This window comes from Prionailurus viverrinus, chromosome C1, assembly GCF_022837055.1.
Source record: "Prionailurus viverrinus isolate Anna chromosome C1, UM_Priviv_1.0, whole genome shotgun sequence".
NCBI classification, from domain to species: Eukaryota; Metazoa; Chordata; class Mammalia; order Carnivora; family Felidae; genus Prionailurus; species Prionailurus viverrinus.
Genome location: NC_062568.1, coordinates 32445481 through 32468113, shown reverse-complemented (window position 1 = coordinate 32468113; position 22633 = coordinate 32445481). Strand labels below are relative to the sequence as shown.

Sequence of the window (22633 nt, the reverse complement as noted above, 5' to 3'; positions counted from 1 at the left end):
GGCGTTTATAGGAATTCTATGTACTTTCAGCTCAGTTTTTATGTAAACCTAAAACTTTTTGTAAAAATAAAGTCGAAAAAAATCCTTTACAGACTTAATAAAAAAAAAAGTTGGATGACTAAGGCTGAAGATAAATCCTGGGTGGTGGTGGTGGTGGTAGGGGGGGCACGTATTCCAAAATGAACAGCTTGTATGTTCAACTTAGACTCAAATCACTTAAATATTTGGATTTCTCAAAAATGGTAATGAATTATATAGACGCTATCCAAGAGGAAAAGTTGTAACTACTAAAAAAAACATAGAATACATTTACAATAAAAAAAGACCTGAAGTCATTTCTGAACAGATACAAATTTGGCTTATTTCAGTATCAAAAGAAACAAATCAGGCAACAAGTAACCTCCATTTACTGAAAGCCAACCTGAGTATATCAAACTATCCTATTTATCAACGGGAAATAAAATGAAAATATTTTAGAAAACATTAACCCTGAGTTCCTCTGCATAGATTTTTTCCCCCTAAATTTAGCTTTTCCCTAATGACCTGAGATGGCTCTATTCCTTATCAAACACTGGCTAATTTAATATTTGGAAATATTTCTTCTTGAGGGTCTTAAAGATTCAGTCTTAAAAGTCACTTTAGTATTAACATTGCAATTATAATTCTATTGTAGTATCTGTGTTGATATCAAGAAATCAAATATATATCTACTATATATCCATAGTAGAGTAGGCTTATTTACATGGCGTAATTTCAGAAGACACCTTCCCTCCCATTCTGTATCTTATTTAAAATATAGGTTTTCTATCTGGTACTTGAAATTCCAAAATTATAATCAATTCCTTTGGGTTAAGACTTTTTATTCTCGGGGCGCCTGGGTGGCGCAGTCGGTTAAGCGTCCGACTTCAGCCAGGTCACGATCTCACGGTCCGTGAGTTCTAGCCGCGCGTCGGGCTCTGGGCTGATGGCTCAGAGCCTGGAGCCTGCTTCCGATTCTGTGTCTCCCTCTCTCTCTGCCCCTCCCCCGTTCATGCTCTGTCTCTCTCTGTCCCAAAAATAAATAAACGTTGAAAAAAAAATTAAAAAAAAAAAAAGACTTTTTATTCTCTTTTAAAATGCCAAAAAAAAGGGGGCACCTGGGTGGCTCAGTCGGTTGAGTGTCCGACTTTGGTTCAGGTCATGCTCTTGTGGTCCACAAGTCTGGGCCCGCGTCGGGCTCTGTGCTGACAGCTCAGAGCCTAGAACCTGCTTTGGATTCTGTGTCTCCCTCTCTCTCTGCCCCTCCCCCGCTAGCACTCTGTCTCTCTCTCCCAAAAATAAATAAACATTAAAAAAATTAAAATGGCAAAAAAATAGCTATGAATAATAATACAGTGGGTTATCAGTAATTTGTGGCTTTGCGTGAATGTAACAGATCCTGTCCTGCAACAAATTTTTTACCTGGGAAAAGGAAAAGATCTTAATGACAGAGTGTTCCCCAAGTCTGGGTTAGCTGAGGGTGAGTTTGCTCAAAGAATTACAATTTTTCCTAAGAACAATGCTGTTTACAATATCCCTTAATACTCTGAATAGGGATGTAGCTATAAACATGTCTGATATTTGGGGCAGCTGAAGCAGAGGTGATTTTCCTGATAGCAAATACATGTCCCAGCCAGAGGTGGGATGTGACAGCTTCTGAAAAGCACTAAAGCAAACTGGGAACATTATTAATCAATAACTAAGCAAGTAGAATGGGTTCTAAAAGCTGAAGGTGGAATTGATGCCTCCTTCCTGAACTAAAGAGCCACAGTGGAGGGCTATTGGTATTAGGCTTGCTACATTGTCATTTCAGTGGTCCTGTGGTCACCAGGACAGATTTTCAGAAATTGTCCCCAGGATATAATTGAAAGCCAGAGCACCACTTCTAAGTGACCTGTCCCTTTATTGCACTGTGATTTTTTTAATTAATTAATTTTTTATTTTTTTTTTGCCCAGGTCTCTGAAAGAGTAAGCTTCACTTGCCCACTCTGGATTTTCTCTTTCTCTAAGAAAATTGGGGCTCCTGGGTGGCTCAGTTGGTTAAGCATCCAACTCTTGATTTTGGCTCAGGTCATGACCTTACTGTTTGGAGACTGAGTCCTGTGTCGAGCTCTGTACTGACAGTGTGCAGCCTGCTTGGGATTCTCTCGATCCCTCTCTCTCTGCTCCTCCCCCACTCATGCTCTCTCTCTCTATGTGAAAGGAAACAAACAAACAAACAAACAAACAAACAAAATATCCACTGAAGTAGGAAATATAGAGTCGCTGTCAAGTCTTTTAAGGTTGCTAATGTAATATAATTATGTTTTACAAATAAAAATGATGTAAGGTTTTGTTGTTGTTGTTGTTGTTAGGAATAGTCTAATTCTTGGGGCTGTTAAAAAATGGAATTGGTTACCTAAAGAGCTGCCCAGTGTTAGAGCTAAGCATGGAGATATTTAATTTTATAAACATTGACTGAGTTCCTCCCATGTGCAAGCCACTGGTTTGAATGCTCTGGAAGGTATAGCAAGCAGATGCTGTGTTCCAGCAGCTTACAATTAGGGCAGGTGACGTGGTAAGGTCCATCCCAGGCCTATGAGTCTGTGGCTGGTGATCTTCTTATGTTCTTTATCATTTAACATGAAGTTGCAACAGTGGACAATTTCATTGGAAAATACTTTATAATTTCAGTAGGACACTGTCAAAATTAGTTTGTTTTAACAGATAGGACTTTTTTCTTTCTACAATAGTATTTGTATGCATGTCGATTTCATATTATTTTTGAAACCCATCTTTAGCCCCAACCTTAATGTTTTACTCTAGTCACATTGCTACATTTGAATACAGAACATTCTTGGGTGTCTAAAGAACCAACATCAAAAATTTCATAGGTCAAAAACTGGTTCATCTTCTTATTTCCTAGGTATTCATTTACCATTTCCAGACCACTGCAAAAGATACCACCTTGCCAATCATCCTCAGTTCCTCTAAATCATTTCAAATGCTTTCTCTCTATTAGCTCCAATAAGGTCTTTTAATTTATAATTCAATATTAATGAGATCCATTGCTTTTTTTCCTCATGTTTTTCTCATGTGTCCATTTTCTTTTTTTCTTTTTTGAGGGAGAGAACGAGAAAGAGAGAGAGAGAGAGGGAGAGAGAGAGAGAGAGAGAGAGAGAGAGAGAGAACATCTTAAGCAGGCTCCATGCTCAGTGTAGAGCCTGATGTGGGGCTTGGGATCATGACCTGAGCCAAATTCAAGAGTCTTATGCTTAACCCACTGAGCTACCCAGGTGCCCCATGTATCTATTTTCTTATATTGACTTAGCCAAGGTTCTTACCAGACTCTCTTCTTCTCCTACCTGAATTTTTCAGTAGGTTGACTAGTCCCTCATTTAGTCTCTACCTTTCCCTAATTCAACAATTGGAATAATCCTTCTCAAATTCTATTTTTGAGTTTTTACTAGACTTGCAAAATCTTCGCCCACCAGTGCTGGCTGTTTTGCCAATCTCATTTCCCATTTCCTTCTGTTTGAACCCTCTCCTTCAGTTAAGCTGACGTATTTCCCACCTCCTTTTTATTTTCCATCCTTTGTATCTCCTTTCTATACCACCTAGAATGCCTTCTTAGCCTTAGTTCACTCTCCATCAATCTAAGTCCAGTCCTTTGTCCTAACTTCTCACAAAATTGACCTTATTAAGAAAAGAGTCATTTATTGAATTTATTCATAACATTCAGTACATACCAACTATAAAGAACTTTAGTAGATTTTGTACAATACAGAGACGAATAAACAGAGACAGTTATCAGCACAAATAGCTATTTGTAAAGCATGATGGGTCTTTGACTCTTTGACAACAAAAAACAACACTTTCTCTTTCAATATATCATTTTGTATAAGTCATTAAGCTTTTGATTAGTCAACTCAATAAACAGGTCTTAGACACGTTACTGTGCAAGTTGCTGAGGGGGAGAAATGGTATGAATCAAAATTTCTATACTTGAGGAATAAAAAATCCTGATGAGAAGGCAGGACTTAACGCCTTACAAGGGCAGGAACAGTGGGCTGCCTGGGTGGCTCAGTGGGTTTAGTGTCTGACTTCAGGTTATGATTTCACAGTTTTTGAGTTCAGGCCCTGCGTCAGCTCTGTGCTGACAGCTGGGAGCCTGCTTTGGATTCTGTGTCTCCCTCTCTGCCCCTCCCCACTCACACTCTGTCTCTCTCTCTCTCTCTCTCTCAAAAGTAAATAAACATTAAAAAAATTTGAAAAGGGGGGGCATGAATAGAGACATACAACATCTACATAGTGGAGCAGATGATGTTTTATGTCCTAAAGTGGATGGAGTCTAAGGAACTTAAATAATACGATGGACTTTTCACAGTGACTTGTAATACACCCCACTCCCATTTCCACTCCATGCTCAACAGAATTTTATTTGCAAAGAATTTTTTTTTGAAAAACGTTCTGTCTCTCTAGAATGTTTTTATTTTCACTCACCTCTCCCTTCTCTAAAGAAGCCCTAGCCTTTCTGTCCAGGGTCTACTCCAGAGCACTGGGGAGGTAATTCAAGGATCTATGGCCCTTGTTACTCATGGACAACTTATTTGTACATTCTCAGGTTATGATAGAACCTTCGTAAGGAGTAGCAGATACAAATGAGAAGTCCCTGTCTGCAACTAATTTTAAAAGAAAAATGCTGTCCAACCTTTATATGATTTTTTTCTTCAGATAGATAGCTGAATTTTTTCTTTTCTAATGTTCTGACCTGTCTACTTTTTCATGAATCATCAAGAAGTATTTGCTTAACATATTTGGGCTTTTTCAGTGCTTTAAATTAATGTGAAAACTTTTAGGTAATTAATGTTTTGAATACAACATTCAGAGGTGGAATACTTACAGGAGATTGCAACTGAAAAATAAGCCCAAAGTATTCTCTGAAGGTGACTTCTGTGCTGAATTATTTAACATTAACATAAAAGTTAAAACTTTACTATGATAAGAGCAACAGATTTTCTGACGATATAAAAGAAAGCAAAAACAATCTTGAGAACGTGGGTCAAGGGTTATTTAATCTTTTACTAAGTCAGTCGGGGGTATGATTTGGAGAGCAGTTGGTTTTGTTAGCATGATCAGGAATCTAGCAAAAAGAACTAATTGCTATCTTTAATTACTCTTGTAATGGAATCAATATACTGCCAGGTTATCAGTTAAGCCTAACATAATGGGTTGTCAGTGTTATTACAAAGATACATTGAGGCTCAGGAAAGGAAAAAGTTGTATGTCTGCAGTCTCTCAATATAGTTTTACTTATTGAAATCAATTTGAATTGAAATTAGGTAAGTCACATATACTCTCCTATCACTCTCTCATTGTGAAATTTGTGTAGAACTTTATATTGGTTTGCTTTTCAAAAAGCTAATTGTATACTAACAGAATGCAAAAAAAAAAAAAAAGAGCCTGCTGGTAGGTGCTCAAATAGAGCTGCTTATTTAAAAACAAGGTATCATATGCTCAGTGCATTGAAACTTCTACTTGTGGGTGTAGCAATGTCTTCTGATACATTTTTTGCATATTGGAGGAAGTGTCAACATCTTGAAGGTTGACAGCATTTCCACTTGGTACCAGCATTCCAAGGACACTGGACCTCAGAGGTGAATCAATAAGCTGTCTACATCACAGGCTAGATCTCTGTGAAATATTGTGCACGCATCCTCAAAGTGTGCTTTGCATTTCTGAAGACTCAAGTGAAATTCTCGAGTTGGTTCACAATGGTTAGTAACCTGACAATTTTTTTTTTAATTTTTTTTTCAAAGTTTATTTATTTTTGGGGGGACAGAGAGAGACAGAGCATGAACGGGGGAGGGGCAGAGAGAGAGGGAGACACAGAATCGGAAACAGGCTCCAGGCTCCGAGCCGTCAGCCCAGAGCCTGACGCGGGGCTCGAACTCACGGACCGCGAGATCGTGACCGGGCTGAAGTCGGACGCTTAACCGACTGCGCCACCCAGGCGCCCCCTGACAATTTTTTTATGAATGAGCTAAAATTTAATCATAGTGGAGACAAAAACAAATATTTCTAATGATTATTCAAGACATAGCTGACAACTATATTATGGAAATAGAACATCTGGAGAAAAGAAAAGGTAAAATGATCCCCCTATGCAGACAGCAGCTCCCTGAAGTAGATCTTATCACTGTCATGGATGTGGAGACAAATGTTTGGCCTGCTCCATGTGAGTTCTCTTGTCCTGTATCATCATGAATGAGGCTTGAAAATGTAACATAGAGTTAATCCCAGGACAGAGAATACTTTGTTGCATATATCAAATGCAGTGGACTTCCAGTAAGCTTGCAAATGTTCTGGCCTTATATGTGTATCTGTTTCACCGAAATTAACAGTCTCAATAAGATTGACTTTGCTTAAAATCAACAGATGCCAATTTATTAACAATCCATTGGATTTAAAACTTTTAAAGAAATTAAAAATTGAAGGAAATTGTGTTCATTCTAGTTGGCAAATATATATGTAAATATATATTTGATTTTAAAAGGTATCAAGTTTGATAAAATTTAAGTCTTATTTCAAGTTTTTTTTCTTTTTCTTTTCTTTCTTTCTTTCTCTTTCTTTCTTTCTTTCTTTCTTTCTTTCTTTCTTTCCTTCTTTCTTTCTTTCTTAGAGTAAGAGAGCCTGAGTGGGGGAGGTGCAGAGAGAGAGGGATAGAGGGAAAAATCCCAAGCAGTCTCCAAACTGTCAGGTCAGAGCCTGACGCAGGGCTCAAACTCACAAACTGGGGCATCATTATCTGAGCCAAAATGGAGTCAGAGGCTTAACTGACTGAGGAACCCAGACGCCCCTCAGTCTTCTTAAGAGGAGAGAACAAAATAGGTCTAGAGCAGATTGGCATATTCTTAAGTGATTAACTTTCCAAATTTGATAACTCCTTCCTGAAAGAGCAGTAGATGCCACTGAGTATATTTCTCTCTAGGTTTGATAGGAAGACTATCTATGTTGGTTGATGCCTGCTGCAAATTAGACATGGAAGGAGAAGTAGTCAGGGCAACATGTATTTTTATGATACTTTACTTGGTGAATTTTACTTTATTAACATTTATCACAAATTTGTACTTGCAGTGGAAATTCTGCACTTTAATATAACATCCGTATCACAAAGCAACTCATAAGCTTAGATCTGCCCCTCATGAACCTCGGTTCTAGTCTAAACTATTTCACTGACCAGCTGTTTGGTTTTAGGAAAGCCCATGTAGGCTCATTTTTTTCTCTTATAAAATGGTGTTGTCCATGATAGATGGTCCTGAAGGTGACTTGTAAATATAAAGTTCTGTGGTTCTAAGAATTTGAATATACTCAGGAGAAAATTGGAATCTGTGGAAGGTTTATGAGTCATGATATGACAAAAATTGATCTTTTTAGTACCATTCAGTGGTTACATTGACTCTGCAATGATCCCAGGCAATTAAATTCCCTATTTTTAAAAGTTGTTTAAAAATTTATTTTGAAAAAGAGAGAGAGAAAGAGAGGGACAGTGTGAGTGGGGGAGGGGCAGAGAGAGGGGATGAGAGAGAATCCCAGGCAGGCTCCACCCTGTCAGCTCAGAGCCTGACGTGGGGCTTGAACTCATGAACTGTGGGATCACGACCTGAGCCGAAATCAAGTGTTGGATGCTTAAATGATGGAACTACCCAGGTGCCCCTAAATTCCCTATTGAGAAGAGCTGGAAGCACAGTTTATTCACACAGGTAGGACACTTTAGCCCATCCCTGAGTAAAAGCATTACTATCCCCCTTTGGTAAAATTTTTATTTTATTTCATTATTTATTACTTTTTTAATGTTTATTTTTGAGAGAGAAAGAGAGACAGAGCACTAGTGGGGGAGGGGCAAAGAGAGAGGGAGACACAGAATCTGAAGCAGGCTCCAGGCTCTGAGCTGTCAGCACAGAGCCCGACGCGGGGCTCAAACTCACGAACTGCAAGACCATGACCTGAGCTGAAGTCGGACACTCAACTGACTGAGCTGCCCAGTTGCCCCTAAAATTTTTATTTTAAATAAATGATTTTGGTCTTAACTGAAAACACACCGCTGATTAGGACACATCTAACGCTTAAAGAAATGCTAATCTCTGTCTGAATAAGTCTTCTATTCTTTTAGATTCAAAGCCATGGTAAGGAAATAAGATCCATGAGGCGATATTCATGTGACAGAACCAAAGAAAAACTCTTTGTATTACTACAACAGACAGAGGCAACTGGGAGCTGAGGCTGAGACCTCCATGTAAACCCAGGATGCTGCCAGATTCTATCAACTGAGTCAACCTACCTTTGGCTGAATAAGTACACTGACTACCCAGCAAGGAGATTCTTTTTTTTTTTTTTTTTTCAACGTTTATTTATTTTTGGGACAGAGAGAGACAGAGCATGAATGGGGGAGGGGCGGAGAGAGAGGGAGACACAGAATCGGAAACAGGCTCCAGGCTCTGAGCCATCAGCCCAGAGCCTGACGCGGGGCTCGAACTCACGGACCGTGAGATCGTGACCTGAGCTGAAGTCGGACACTTAACCGACTGCGCCATCCAGGCGCCCCGAAGATTCTATGAGGACATGCTTCTCACCTTCTCTCCTTAGCTTTTGCATTTTACATTTCATTCCTGTCAGGATCTGTAGAGACCTAGGAAGGAGATTAAACTCAAATCAACCATTTTCCCTTCTTTACAACTTAGATATAAAGCCAGGGGGAGAGGTTGAAGTCGTTGATTTAAATTTGGTTTGGAATTATTGGTATATTTTGGCCATCTATCTTATTTGTTTTCCCTACAACTACTAACTGAAAGTTGACTGCAGAAAATAGAATAAAATTATTTTTCTAAATACAATGGAAGCTGTTACCATAGAGAAAATGATCAAAAGCTCTTATGAGAAAAGTCCATATGAGCAATGATATTAAGTTCTGGGAATATTGATGATGAGTATTTTCAGAGTAATAGTTACGACTTTTATTACTAAAGGATTTCAGGTTATCCTGTAGGAATCTCATAGAGATATTCTGTGTGGAAAATTAAATCACACTTGACTATCTCACTACAAAGTGATCTGTTAGACAATGAGAAATACAAACTTCTTACACTATGGGGTGAACAAATATTTATTTGGGGGATTTTTAAGATAACTTGAATCATAGAGTTTATTGAATGTTTTGGTCCTGATTTATTTTACCTTAAATAAGTAATAATGTTTAAAAATGTATTTTCTAATACTTGAGTAGTGTATTTTCTATAGGTATAATCCTATTAAAAGGATTATTTGAAGGGGAATTCAGAACATATTGGATTATAGAAAAGTGGAGAAGCCTAGAAAAAAAGACTAGAGATAAAAGAGAAATAAGAGTTCAAAAAGACAATTATAGGTTTGGGAAGTGATCAATAATAAATAAAATACTTTCTTGTGTGTAAATGTGTGGGTAATCGATATGTAGAAGAAATAAGGATCACAGAGTGAAATAGGGAAAAGGTGATTCTATAAATGAATTGATGTATCTGGGGATATAAAGGTAAATGAGTAAATGATCTACTAGAATTACACTTTACTGGAGAAATGAAGTGTGAGAGATAATGTAAGTAAGCAGTTAATTGTAACTTGATATAGAAAATAAGACATTTTGTAAACAGACTAACAAAATAGAATGTTCTTGGGATTTGGAGGTGAGAGGTGGAGAGGAAGGGAAATCAGGACACCAGTGGAAGAGGGGGGCACTCGAGTGAGTTTTGAGGCTGATGGGATTTTGACCAAGGGAGATGGCTTATTCAGAAGACTTCCCTAATAGAAAGAAATCTGAGGAAGGAGGAATAAGTGGGGTGTGTTTGGAGAAGTGTGAGCCACACCTGGACCTGGGAGAATTGGGAAGCCATAGGGGAAGAGGCTGCTGAGGCAAATAAGAAGACTCAAAGTTGGAGTTAGAAAATTTTACATCATCTAACAGGCAAAGGAGAAAATAACAAATCTAGGAAGTAGCTAGTGCTATGCTTTTGGACGATGATTCTGGAAGTGATATTTGGAGGGAGTGAGGTGGGAAGGACCAGAACCTGCCAGTAGCCAAGAGGGATTCAAAGCCATCTTTGAGTGTCTCCAAGGGAGTTTTGGGCGCATTTGGAGAAAATAGGAGATGTACACTTTTTGGCAGGAGTAGAGGTGGGAATGGGGTGAGTCAGGGAAAGTAAAATGGAGGATAACAACATTTGAGCTGCCTCTGGAAGGATAATTAGAATTTGAAAGATGGCCTAGAGAGTGAGAATGAAGGCTTAAACCAGGAGTGTTGTGATAAAGAAGGAAGCAAAGGGATAAAAGTGGCAGGTTAGGCAAGACTTGGTGACTGACAGAATGTGGGAGCTCACCTTCTGGATGTAGTGAGGCAGAGTGTGTTGGTGATCTGAACCTGGGTGTCTGGAAGAGACAGAGAATGCTGGAAATTACAGATACAGCTATCTGATAGTAAGCAACTCCACCTTATTTGTTCTCTGCAGAGAGCACAAAGGGGTGACTAAATGAGTAAATGAGGGCTTTGGTTATAAAAGTATGGGTATGGGTTAGTAAAGCATCAGTGGGCAGTGAGCACCACAGGTATAGCAACAGTAGAAAGCTGTCATCACTTGCAGACCTAAAGGAAAAGGGGAAGGAGCCATTCCTGGCACTCAGTAATATGGTACCTGCCAGAACGGGGCCACCTGACAGGAGCTGTGGCCTTGTAGAGAGGAAGCTATGGAGCCACAGTCTGGCATGGAGGGGATGATCAAGGAGTAACTGCCCTAAACCTCTCTCCTCCCGCCTCCTGTCCTGATCCCTTGCCGGTTGGTCCCATTGGCCAATCCTAACAGGAATCAGAGGCAAGGGAGCCTGCTTGATGTTGCCCACAGAGATCAACTTCCCCAGCCCAGAGCATGGCAGAGAGGGGATCTAGAGAGCCGAATAGAGAGGGCCCAGCAACTCCTCAGTAAAAATATTTTGAGAATTTATTCATTCATAAATATACAAACTCAGTAACATACCAATTCATACAGTGTAAAAGAAATCAAGAATAGAAATCAGCGTTGGATTTTAAAAGTTTTACTTATGAATAATAGAAATAAATCTTTTTGCTCTTCCAGTGTGATTGAATATGTTGATCTGATCCGACTGTCATTGTTATCACTTGTCAGTGTTGCTGAGAAAGAAATCATGGCGTGAATAGAACGAGGAGCTGCTCTGCCATCGTCACGTTTTTGCTTGTGCTTATGCAATCTTCATTTTCCTTTCAGGAATGCATATTTGGAAGGCTTAGTTTATCTAGAACAAGAAAATCTAAGTGGTACTTACTCTACTACTTTACAGCCATATGTAAGTTGAAATATTCTGGAAGAAACTAATAAATGAGTGCTGTTGTCAGCCCTTACCTAATGTGGAATTACCTTCTTCGTCTTACCTCAGTTCCCACCTTAGAGATACTTGATCTTGATTTGGCAAGGGGGGGCAGGATCAATCTGTAAAGCTTAATTTCCTTGCTAGTTTTATGGGTTAAATCAATGTGAATAAAAGTCCTCATTGTTTCTCCTCACACCTCAAAGGATTATCTTGTGCTCCCCGCCCCAGAGTACATGTACCTCCCTACTTTGGAAACCACTGCTATACACCGTTGGAGGTATGAATCTGGAATTTAGGAGAGAGCTGAGCGTTGAAGATGTTGGCTTTGAAGGGATCTGCATGAATACAAATTTCATAGCTCTAAGCACGGATGGAATTGCTAAGAGGAGAGATAATGATGAAAGGAAACAGTGGAGAGCTTAGGCCAGGCAGCTGGGAGGATTCCTACATGTATGGATATAAAAAAGGAGAAAGAGGTAGTACAGAAGTCAGAGAAAGAGCAAAGCATGAAAAGAACCAAGGTCCCAGAAATCAAGGAGGGCTGATCAGAGGTGTCAGCTGCTGAGTTGGGAATGAATGAAGACCAAGGATTGGCCAGGTGTAGTTGATCATGAGGCCAAGGTTAACCTTTGAAGGTCTTGGTGGAGTCTTGCATGAGTCAAAACAATGAATGCGGGCTAATTTTTAAAGCTAGGATTAATGAGGACAACCATTCAAAAGCCAATAGAATATTTATTATTGTTTTTGTTTGCTTACTTTAAAGTAGGAGATGTTGTGTGGAGAAGGGAAAAAGGCGGGAGAGAGGTAGAAATTTTGGAAAAAAAAAAAAAGAAGGAATCATTAGAAACAGATTCCTGAGGGAAGCAGTAGAGATGGGTTTGAAAGTCTAGGTAGAAGGGTAGCCATGACAGAGAGGATACTTCCTTCTCAGGTTGTTACAAAGAGGCTATGGTGTTTTTGGATGCAGAAATTATATTCCTTTTATACTCAACACTGAGGAGATACTTAGTAAAATACTGCAGAGAAAACTGGCCACAAATTAATAGTTTCTTAAAATCAAAGAATATGTTCTCTACTGAGAGCAAAACCAAGGGAAATGAGTGTAAGATGTCAATCAAGATTTAATAAAGGAAATTATCAATCCTGTTACTTTTTTGAGTTTTTCTTAAAAAGGGCAAATTTGAATCTGGTTGAAATGGATTGATTATGGGCATGCTCACACATTTTTTTTTTTTCTGACAGGCTGGGCCAGATGACTTTGGAAATGCTATATTTTATTCTCAAAAAGATTGCAAGTATTTGAAGGCATGCATTCTCTCCTGGAGTATGGGCAGGGCAGACAAAATCAGAGGGGTGCTATTTTTTTTCATGACGATAAGTGGATGCCAGGAAACTGCAATTTCAATTCCAGCTTGATAATTAATTAGTTATATTTTTTTTAATTTTTTTTTCAATGTTTATTTATTTTTGGGACAGAGAGAGACAGAGCATGAACGGGGGAGGGGCAGAGAGAGAGGGAGACACAGAATCGGAAACAGCCTCCAGGCTCTGAGCCATCAGCCCAGAGCCTGACGCGGGGCTCAAACTCAGGGACCGCAAGATCGTGACCTGGTTGAAGTCGGACGCTTAACCGACTGTGCCACCCAGGCGCCCCTAATTAGTTCTATTTTTTGGACAAGAATCTTAACTTCTATAACTCTTCACTTTCTTTTTTTCTAAAACCAAAATTAAGGGGGTGGCCATGATATCTAAGATTCTTTTGGTCTTAAAATTAAATGATTCTAAAAATGTATATCATATTACCTATTTTGCTTATGGTAAAGTCACAAAATATGTCCATTATTTATGAATGTTTCCCTTGCTTGAATTTCATGAAAATATTTTGTCTACTACTTAACTATTGCAGTATATAACTTTTGAAAGTATAATAAAACTCAATTGATGTTGCATGCATGGATGCTAAGCTTAGAAAAGACTGAATCAGATTGCCCTCATATTTAATCTTTTTCTGCTTATCAGTTTCATTCACTTGGAAGCTTTAGTCAGTTAGGCTACTATTAGTCATTTCATAAATTGTTATTCACTAGCTTTCCACTTCCTTTTGAGAGTTGAAAGAGTTAATGCAGTTAAAATGTTTGACTCAGTCTAGAACTTCTTGGGTATCTATTTTTATGGTTTTGATGGTCAATTTAACTCTCCAAATAAGTTACTTTCAACTACTACTTTAGGCAGAAAATATGAGTAATTGAATTTTGTTTGGTTGAATTAATTATCCCATTTCATTCATGCGTTTGAGTAGACTTCCCTGCTAGACTCTGAGCTCCATGAAGCTAGAGATGTGTCTGTTTTTACTCCTTAATGCATCATATCCCATGTACTTACCACAGTGCTTACAAATTTGTGATTCAATATTCTTTTCCATTTAAAATTTGTAATCATAAACCACTTTATATTTGTCAGTGATTATACAAGACTAATCTGTTCAACAGCACTTAATTATGAAAGATGTCTTACCCCAGACCTTCATGTCCACTTTGCATTCTGCCTTAAAGTCCCTTCAGAATATTCAGACACACAAAACACAGAATAGCCAGATGAGATGGGACAGCATTTATTCGGGGTAGAAGAGTGGCTGGAAATTCAAGAAGTGTTAGTTTGCCTCTTGGTTGCCTTTCTTTAGTCACTTCTTCAAAGGGTCCCCCAAGCCTTGTCATCCTGATCACAACTTCTTTACTGATTATCATCTTCCCCCTTCTTCACGTACAGATTTTTCTTTTCTCCATCTCTTCAATAGTTGTCTTATTTCCCCTACTTCATTCAGTAGATTAATTATTCCTTGGACATTTTTGCTTTCTATCCAAATGTAAAGGTCAGGGACAACCATTTCGGTGTTATTGCCTACAAGCTCTGTTGAATAATTGGTGTCTCTGAAATCTGACCCACTCCTCATTCTTGCCAGTGGAGCTGGAGCCCTTTTAGAGGGAGGACCAGACCTCCACCATTTTGGGGCCACTCAAATCCAAGCTGCTAACTTCACTGATGTGTTCAGTAGTCTTTTAGCTCATTACTAGGTGATGCCTTATTTTGATTCTTGTTGCTATTGTTCCAGTACCACTTGCCTTATTGTTGCAGTTACGTTTGGAGTGAGGAGCTGGAATAGAGGTGTTCCTGAATGTGATCTGGGGCTGAAAGAATGTGTATACATCTATTTAGCAATTACTTATTTGGCACTCATGATGTGCCAAGCATGTTACGTGACTGAAGCAATTATAAGGTAGGTGCCTCTAGTGGTAGTGCTAGAATGAATGGGGGTTGGAGCACACGTTATCCCTCCGTCTCCTACCTCTTGTGGTCAGGGCCATGGTTCCCCATTACTGCCAGCACCAGGAGAGTCTCTCTGTGTGTTGTCTTTCCAATGAGTCAGTTTAAGGACTGCTAACAACCACCTTTTTTTATTTTTGTGACAGATGATTCAAGAGAGCCGGTTTCTCATAGAAATGGCAGATACAGTCCAGGAAAAGATTGTGCAGTGTCAGAAAGCAGGTAATCCCCCCAACTCCTGCCCCATTTCATTTAGAAACTTAATGATAATTCTTGGTAGATTTTTCAAGTTTCCATTTTTACTCTTAAAATTCAAATATTTTATGCCATAGTTTAGCTATAAATTTGAGTTAAACTTAAGTCTTTGTTTAGTACAGAAGAAGTCTTGGTGACAGTAAGTGGGTTGTATGTATATAGGGGGGTAATGTCTGAAGATGTCTAGAGAGGTGAGGGGTTCTGAATCTACTTTGTGGTTTTTACTACACATTGCTCCTTAAGAACCACCTCATTTTTACAATTTGAACCATAATCTTATTAATCTTCTAGGCTTTGGCCTCATTTATTAGTCATCCTTTTAAATTTATTCTTTCTTTAAGGAGAGGATGGATCACATCTCTGTGAGGGTACACCTTTGTTGATTTATATTCACCTTCATCCATACTCTATACTTTTGTCTTCCTTGGATTTATATTCTCCTTGATTCTGACGCACAATAATTAGGATGAAGGAGATGACAATAATGACAATTGCTTGATATATTGGCATATGATATACTGTGCAAATACACTATGTTGCTTAGTCCTTATAACAACTCTACAAGGTAATCACCATTATATCCAATTTGTAGATGAACCATCTGAGATTCTGAGAGATTGAGTGAATCACCCAAGATGCCTATTAACACAAGGTAGAGCTGACCTTTGAACCCAGACCAGACTTTAAAAATGGTGCTCTTTGCTGACTTGGTCCACAGACTTAACTGTTTCTGTTGACAAAAAGCACAGAAATAATCCCACGTACTTATATAATACTCCTATATGTGAGGCAGTACTTTGAGAGCCTTTTATGTGTTGACTCATTGAATCTTCACCACCATCCCTTGAGGTAAACACTCTTGTTATCACCATCTCACCAGTGAGGATACTGGATCACAGAGAGGACTTGTTCATGCTTATGTAGCTAGTAAAGTGGTAGAGCCAGAGGGTAAGCCTGGCTGCACAGTCATGCTCTTACCATGTGCTATATTTGTGATGTTAGCACTAAGAAGGTTAATGTGGTTTTGGGCTACGTTAATAAAAGTAGAGTAATTAGAATAAAGAGGGTGGTGGGCTACTTCAGCCTTGTGGGCTGCTACCCTACCTTGTGTGGGCTGCTTCAAGCCCACTTTGAATATGATGTTCCTACAAGCTCTTCTGGATGCAATGCAATATGCAATATGCAATCTTCCTGAATGTCATATTTAAAGAAGAGACATTATTAGTAAAGCTGAACCGTGCTAGAATGTTCAATCTGGAGGAGAGAAGACTCCAGTGGACTTTATCTAACATCTTTCTTCAAATATTTAAAGGGCTGCACAGTGGAAAAGAGGTTGGACCTAGCAGGTCTGGATCTAGCTAGCACCAAGGTTCCAGGGAGAGAGACTTTGGCTTGACATAAGGTATAGCTTTCCAAAGATGGCATAAGCTGTCCAGAAGAAAGTGTGATCCCCATTTCTGAGGATAGTGATATCTTTTCTAGTATTCAAGCTTCTTAAGAAATAGTTGAGCTAAACATAATTTTAAGGTCATTCTCAAATATGAAACATTTAGGTATTTCCAGGAACTCTATTTACAAAACATGTTTTTATTTTTACTCAACATTTGTCGGTTAACCTTGTTATCCACATGGGCTCCAGGATCTACTGTCAATCTATGGAGATGGTTTATAGGGAAAAGTAGAATAAGTTCATCTATCACATATGGTTATCAGTTGCACATTACACTGTTTCATGTAAAAACCAGGTAGAAGACAAACAAGACATATGTACCCTCTTGGAAGAATTTGGTTCTTAACTTCCTTCTTATGTCTTTATCTATGCCTCCTGGCTGTTTCAAAGGTAATTTGGTCTAATGCATCCATTATTGTTAGTTTGCCCCTAAGGACAGCCATTGGTGGGGATGAACAGAATGAGAAGGAGCATTCAGTTCAGGGATTTCAAAATTATAAGAGAAGGGCAGGCATGGGAAATAATAAAATTTTTCATAATAAAATGTTTTTCTGAAATAACATCATACTAAGAATTCTTACATGTTCTCTTTTCAAAGGGATGGAATTTCATGAGGAACTTCATAATCTAGGGGCGAAAGAAGGCTTGAAAGGAAGAAAACTCAACAAGGCGACTGAGAGTTTTGCCTGGAACATTACAGTATTGAAGGTAAATGAAATTCCCAGGGACCTTCTTTGCCTTTATTATTCTTCTCCTCATGTCTCCAAAGTGTAGAGAAACATCGGTGGTTAAATGCAGTGATTTGAATTTTTAAGTAATATGTGGCCTAAATCACCAGGTTCATGCTCTAAGTGATGGGGAGATTGACATACTTTTTGCCCTAATAGGGCAAACGAGGTTTGTGGTGGAGACAGAGGACAGCACGACCTAATTCCACTGCCTGGTGGTTGTGCTTGTGTGTTTTTACTCACATGGACTCTGCTGTTCATGTCAACATAGCTGTTCTTGTCTGTGGCAAGAATAATGCCAAATGTTGTGTGAGAAGGATCCAGCACAAGTGATTTGGAAGAGCTTTAAACCTCAGAATATCTGGAACCATTTAGGATTATTTTATTTTAAGAACAGTTTCTATAAATATATTTATTTTTGCAAATAGCTTTGGAAGTCAGTTTCTTGAGATTATGATTTGCTCTGCTGAAAATTAATTTTAGGAGTTTGAAGTAAAGATGCCACTTTTCATATTTTCTTATGTGAAAGGACAGATGATTTAGGCAGTTGGAATAATTTATTCCTGACAGTGTGTTGAGAAGAAAATAGCCACAAACGTGATTAATTAAAAAATTACTCATTGCCAATGTATAAAGAACATCTACTATATGTCATATACTGTTTTACAAGCTTTAATAAACTAACATTTTAATATGCACAACAACCCAATACTACTATTATTCTCATTTTAGAGGTGAGAAAACCGAGGCATTAAAAGCTTAGGTATATTACTGAAGGTCACTCCACTAACAAACAATGGAGGTGGAGTTTGAACCCAGACAGCTTGGTGCCAAAGAGATATGTTTATGAGGAGGTGCCAGGTGAACTGTAAGACATGTTACAAATGTTTCTTAAAAATTCAGTTCACAAATATTTGCTAACCTCCTACTATGTACTGGACTTTATGCTAGGTATTGAGGGTCCATGGAGAGCGAAAGAGGCACAGACCTTGACCTCATGAATTAACAGTCTGGAGGCAGGAGGTGGGATGAGGGAAAATAGGCATCATTTGCTTAATGAGCAGGGAGGAGCTATAGCATTAATATGAAGAGGGGCTTATTTTATAATATTAGAAGACAACATGTCAGCGTGAACCCTGACTCAAACACTTTCTGATCAGATATTTATGTGTCTTGTTAATGTGCCAGTCACTGAGAAAGGAGCTATGGATACAAATATCAGAAGAGTAATACCTGGGCCTCCAGGACTGGTGTACCAAGGGAGACAGACATATAACCAATAATGGCCATCAATTATTCAGCACTTAATATGTGACAGGCGCTCACAGCTAAGTAGTTTATATACATTTTCCCTTTCCTCTTTGCAACAAAGGTGTGCCCTTGCAGCAACTCTTGCTGACCCTGGTATGCCTCTATCCATCTCACAGATGAGGACATTGAGGCTTAGCAAGGTTTAAGCTTCTTGCCTTCATCTAGTAAATGGCAAAGCTGAGATTTCAACTCATGTCTGGGGTCTATACTACACTGTCCTTCTGCTCCCCATAAAACTCAATCCATGTGACTGAGTCTAGGCAGCCTAGTGCAAGGGTGAGGCAGGCTCTGTGTGCACATTGCCTGATAGCTGTGAGGCTTTAACCAAATTGTATGATCCTTCTGAAGGCTGACAATAATATTAGAGTGACAATAATATATATATTTTGAAAGTTTATTTTGAGAGAGAGCACGTGCATGCAAGTTGGGGAAGGGCAGAGAGAGAAAGAGGGAGAGAGAAAATACCAAACAGGTTCCAAGGTGTCAGCTCAGAGCCCGATGTGGGGCTTGATCCCATGAACTGAACCATGAGATCATGACCTGAGCTGAAACCAAGAGTCAGATGCTCAACAAACAGCCTCCTATGGGCCCCTAGAGTGACAATAATGTTAATACTCAGGGTTTTGTGAGAATTAAATGAAGTAATATATACAAAATGTCTAAGTCACAGTGCATAAAACTAGACACTGTATACACACATGTGCATATATAAAGTAATAACAATAATATACATAGTTATATGTATAATATATATGTGTGTGTATATATATGTGTGTGTGTGTGTGTGTGTATATATATATATATGTATGTATGCTATTATTTTTGCCACGCGAAGATGACATTGTAGGAACAAGTTTGTTGTTTGTTTCTTATTTTATTTAGAAGTCTTTTAATAATTAATTTTTAAATTGCGATTTTTTATTTCTGTATTAATCTGTGACTTAAGCCCATTCACTGTTCTGTGTTTATTTGGTTTAGTGACAGGGGCTGGTTGCTAGATCGGGCTGAACAAATACTATACATGCCATTCTAAGACAGATCTTTTGAAACATGACCAATATTCTACTATTGTAGCTAATGTACTAGCTGCTAGCATTTCAGCTTGAGTGCTAGGAACTTAAACAAGAATAGTGAATTTTTCCAAACTTTTAATATTTCCTTTCCTTCATTGCATTTGGTGGGCTTGTTAGTCAGGTGCTCTTTCCACAGTGCTGAACAAATGACCTTCTTGGACTTTGAATTTTTAGCTGAGGGACAGAGACTAGGCTCTTTTGGAGACTGTTTAGTTCAATGATGCCTCTCTGAGAAGATCCTCCTCTCTAAGACTCTCCCTTTCTTTTTTTCTTTTTAAGGGTTTATTTATTTATCTGAGAGAGAGAGAGAGAGAGAGAGAGAGAGAGAGAGAGAGAGAGAGAGAAAGCAGGGGAAGGGCAGAGAGAGAGAGAAAGAAAATCCCAGCAGGCTCTGTGCTGTCAGTGCAGAGCCCGATGCAGGGCTCAATCTCCAGAACCACAATATCATGACCTGAGCAAGTCAAGAGTCAGATGCTTAACTGACTAAGCCACCCAGGCACCCCCCTCCCTTTATTTCTTGTATCTTGAATGTGAAACTCTTAATTCCTGCTTTGTTCTCCAGCCTTCCTGTTGATTTTCCAAGCTTCTAAAGTCTTCCAATAAATCCCCTTTTTCTTAGTTTTCTAGATTCAGTTTATATTGCTTACAACTGGTTGAATAAGCAGTAACCAAACTTTTGAGACATAAACAGTGAATAGGTAGAATATGGCAGGGCCCGCTATAAAGTTGTGCATTGCCAACAGAAAAAGTTTCCTTACATGCAATTTATATATGTACTCTCTACTAACTAGAGGAAGGAGTGGGGATTGATGAATATTGGTTTAATATATGGGTTCATGAAGCTAAAAATATTTAATTCCAATGTACTTTCCAACAAGTAGGGGAGAAGCTGAAAAAAATGAGAAATGTACGTCTAGGAAAAAGGTTGTTGGGACCAAGGAGTGGTGGAAAGGAGCATTGGCTTTAAAGTACATTGAGCTGAGACTAAAAAAGTAATTCTTTAGTTTATGTTTTCTGAAATTCAGTATTACATTGATACAATATTAATAAATGAAGGGGAAGCTAGAGAAAAATTGGCAGAGACAAAGATAAATAGCTCTATAATAAAATGAATATGAATTATACTTAGTGTCTACACTTTCCAAGCCAGAGATGAGGACTTAGGATCCAGCAAGAAAGCTGAAGTCAAGATGGTCCTGGAAACAATCCATGTTTTTTTTTTTTCCTTCCATTCATATTTTAGTACCATACATGGGTCCAGAATAGGGAGTTGCTTAGCATATCATTTGCATTTCCCCACACTTTGGCCATATGCCAATAGCCAACTATAATATTTTCCTCCTATCCATTTCTTTCTCTTTCACTGCTGAGCACAGAATCAAATTCTATATATAGCCATTGTATTTATTTGGGGTGATGTGATGACACATGTCTCAATGACTCAGTCTTCAGTATATTTTCTAGATAATCATTGGACCAAGATAGTTCATCTCATCCTACCATCAGACATTAAGAGTTACTTCCATCTGTCTTTTCCCCATGCTATCCTTCAGAAATGAGTGTTATTTGGTTATTAACATAATATTAAAATCTTACAATGGGAATTTTCCCTGTTCTTTAAGTCTTCCAGAAAGAGATGCTACAATTTCACTGGCTTAGTTAACCTATTGTAGTAAATTGTTATTAATTTTGGAAGTGTTTCACTCATGAGAGTTTTGAAGTTCTTTTGGAAGAGAGATATGAATTTATACTGTATGTCTGAGAAAACACAATGTGTTTTTATGTGGAATCCATTTAAAGGCTTGGACTCCATCCAGAGTGTCTTGACTCCTCAAGTATAAAAAGAACTTCATTGTAAGGCAGTCACACCTGTAAAACTGAAATTAGAAAGAACCCTTGAGTAGCATTTTAGTAAGCTTTCCCAGTATATATTTTTCTAACTTGGCCTGTTAGGCATTTTAAGGAACTAAATTCAATTATCTTTACATTTTTAAAAGTTTGATGAAAAAATCAATTTTACCAGGCTAGACATGTGTCAAGTAGAAATATATAAAAAATAATATTCAAAAAATATAACTAGTAAACATTTTATTGTAAAGGAAAAATTATGAAGTTAGGTGGTCACTAGAGCTTAAAAAGGAATAAAAATATTAGGAAGTGGCTGGCTTCTTATTGTTCATAAATTTCATTGATTACTAGTTGAATGACATGTATTAAATAAATTATGATGAACAATTACTTCATCAATGAGCACTTCTATTAATTGATATGTATTTATACTTTCCCTATATAGATTTACAGCTTGTAATTTAATGCATTCCAGTGTGTGCCACACAAAAAAATCCAGTTGGAGCATCTGGGTGGCTCAGTTGGTTGAGTACCTGACTCTTGATTTCAGCTCAGGTCATGATTTCTCCCAGGGTCATGGGATTGAGACTGTGTTGGGCTCTGCACTGAGCATGGAGACTGCTTGAGATTTCCTATCTCTCTCTCTCTGTCTAAAATAAAAATAAAAAAACAGTTCTTTTTTGTAGATTTATATTCAGTAGGTATGACTAATCTTTTCTGCCTGACTTGTTGGCTTTTTATTATTGTTTAAGCCTTTGCTTCTTCTGCTTTTTCTTGGCAACATTTTCATTTTTCTTGGGAAGAGCAGAGGCTGGAGCTTTTCACTTCTCCTTGGGTACTTGTGTTTGTAATGCAGGCAGGTTCTCTTATTCAGGCCCCAAATTTCAGGCTGTCACATCTCTGGGAAATATTGCTGAATAAGGGCAATTAAGTGGATGTCAATGTGGTAATACACTTTCTAACAGAGCCTGCAAAACCACTTGAAGTCTCATTGTTGAGAGACAGGAGAAAGGAAATAAGATGATGGGTTATTGAGAAAAGAAGTATGAGAGGTATCCATCTCTGAAAGACTGAATGATAGCAAGAATGGAGTCACCCTCAACCAAATGACCATTTAAAATCATTCTTTGTGACTGTGTGTGTGTGTGTGTGTGTGTGTGTGTGTGTGTGTATCAAATCAGCCTCTTTTGGTATCCATAGTGACCATATATCCTGGAGGCTTCTCTGAGGTTATATCA

General features: G+C 38.3%; 1 protein-coding gene across 5 annotated transcripts in view; it reads left to right on the top strand.

Annotated features, from left to right (window-relative positions):
- Positions 1 to 22633, top strand: part of PLCL1 (phospholipase C like 1 (inactive)) — a 350469-nt gene that overhangs the window by 277188 nt on the left and 50648 nt on the right. For 3 of the 5 annotated variants that reach the window (XM_047873348.1, XM_047873352.1, XM_047873349.1), the window contains exons 4-5: positions 14877 to 14952; positions 17034 to 17143. In XM_047873348.1, the coding sequence (XP_047729304.1) occupies positions 14877 to 14952; positions 17034 to 17143 (186 nt within the window). The other 2 variants (XM_047873351.1, XM_047873350.1) reach the window with 2 other exon arrangements.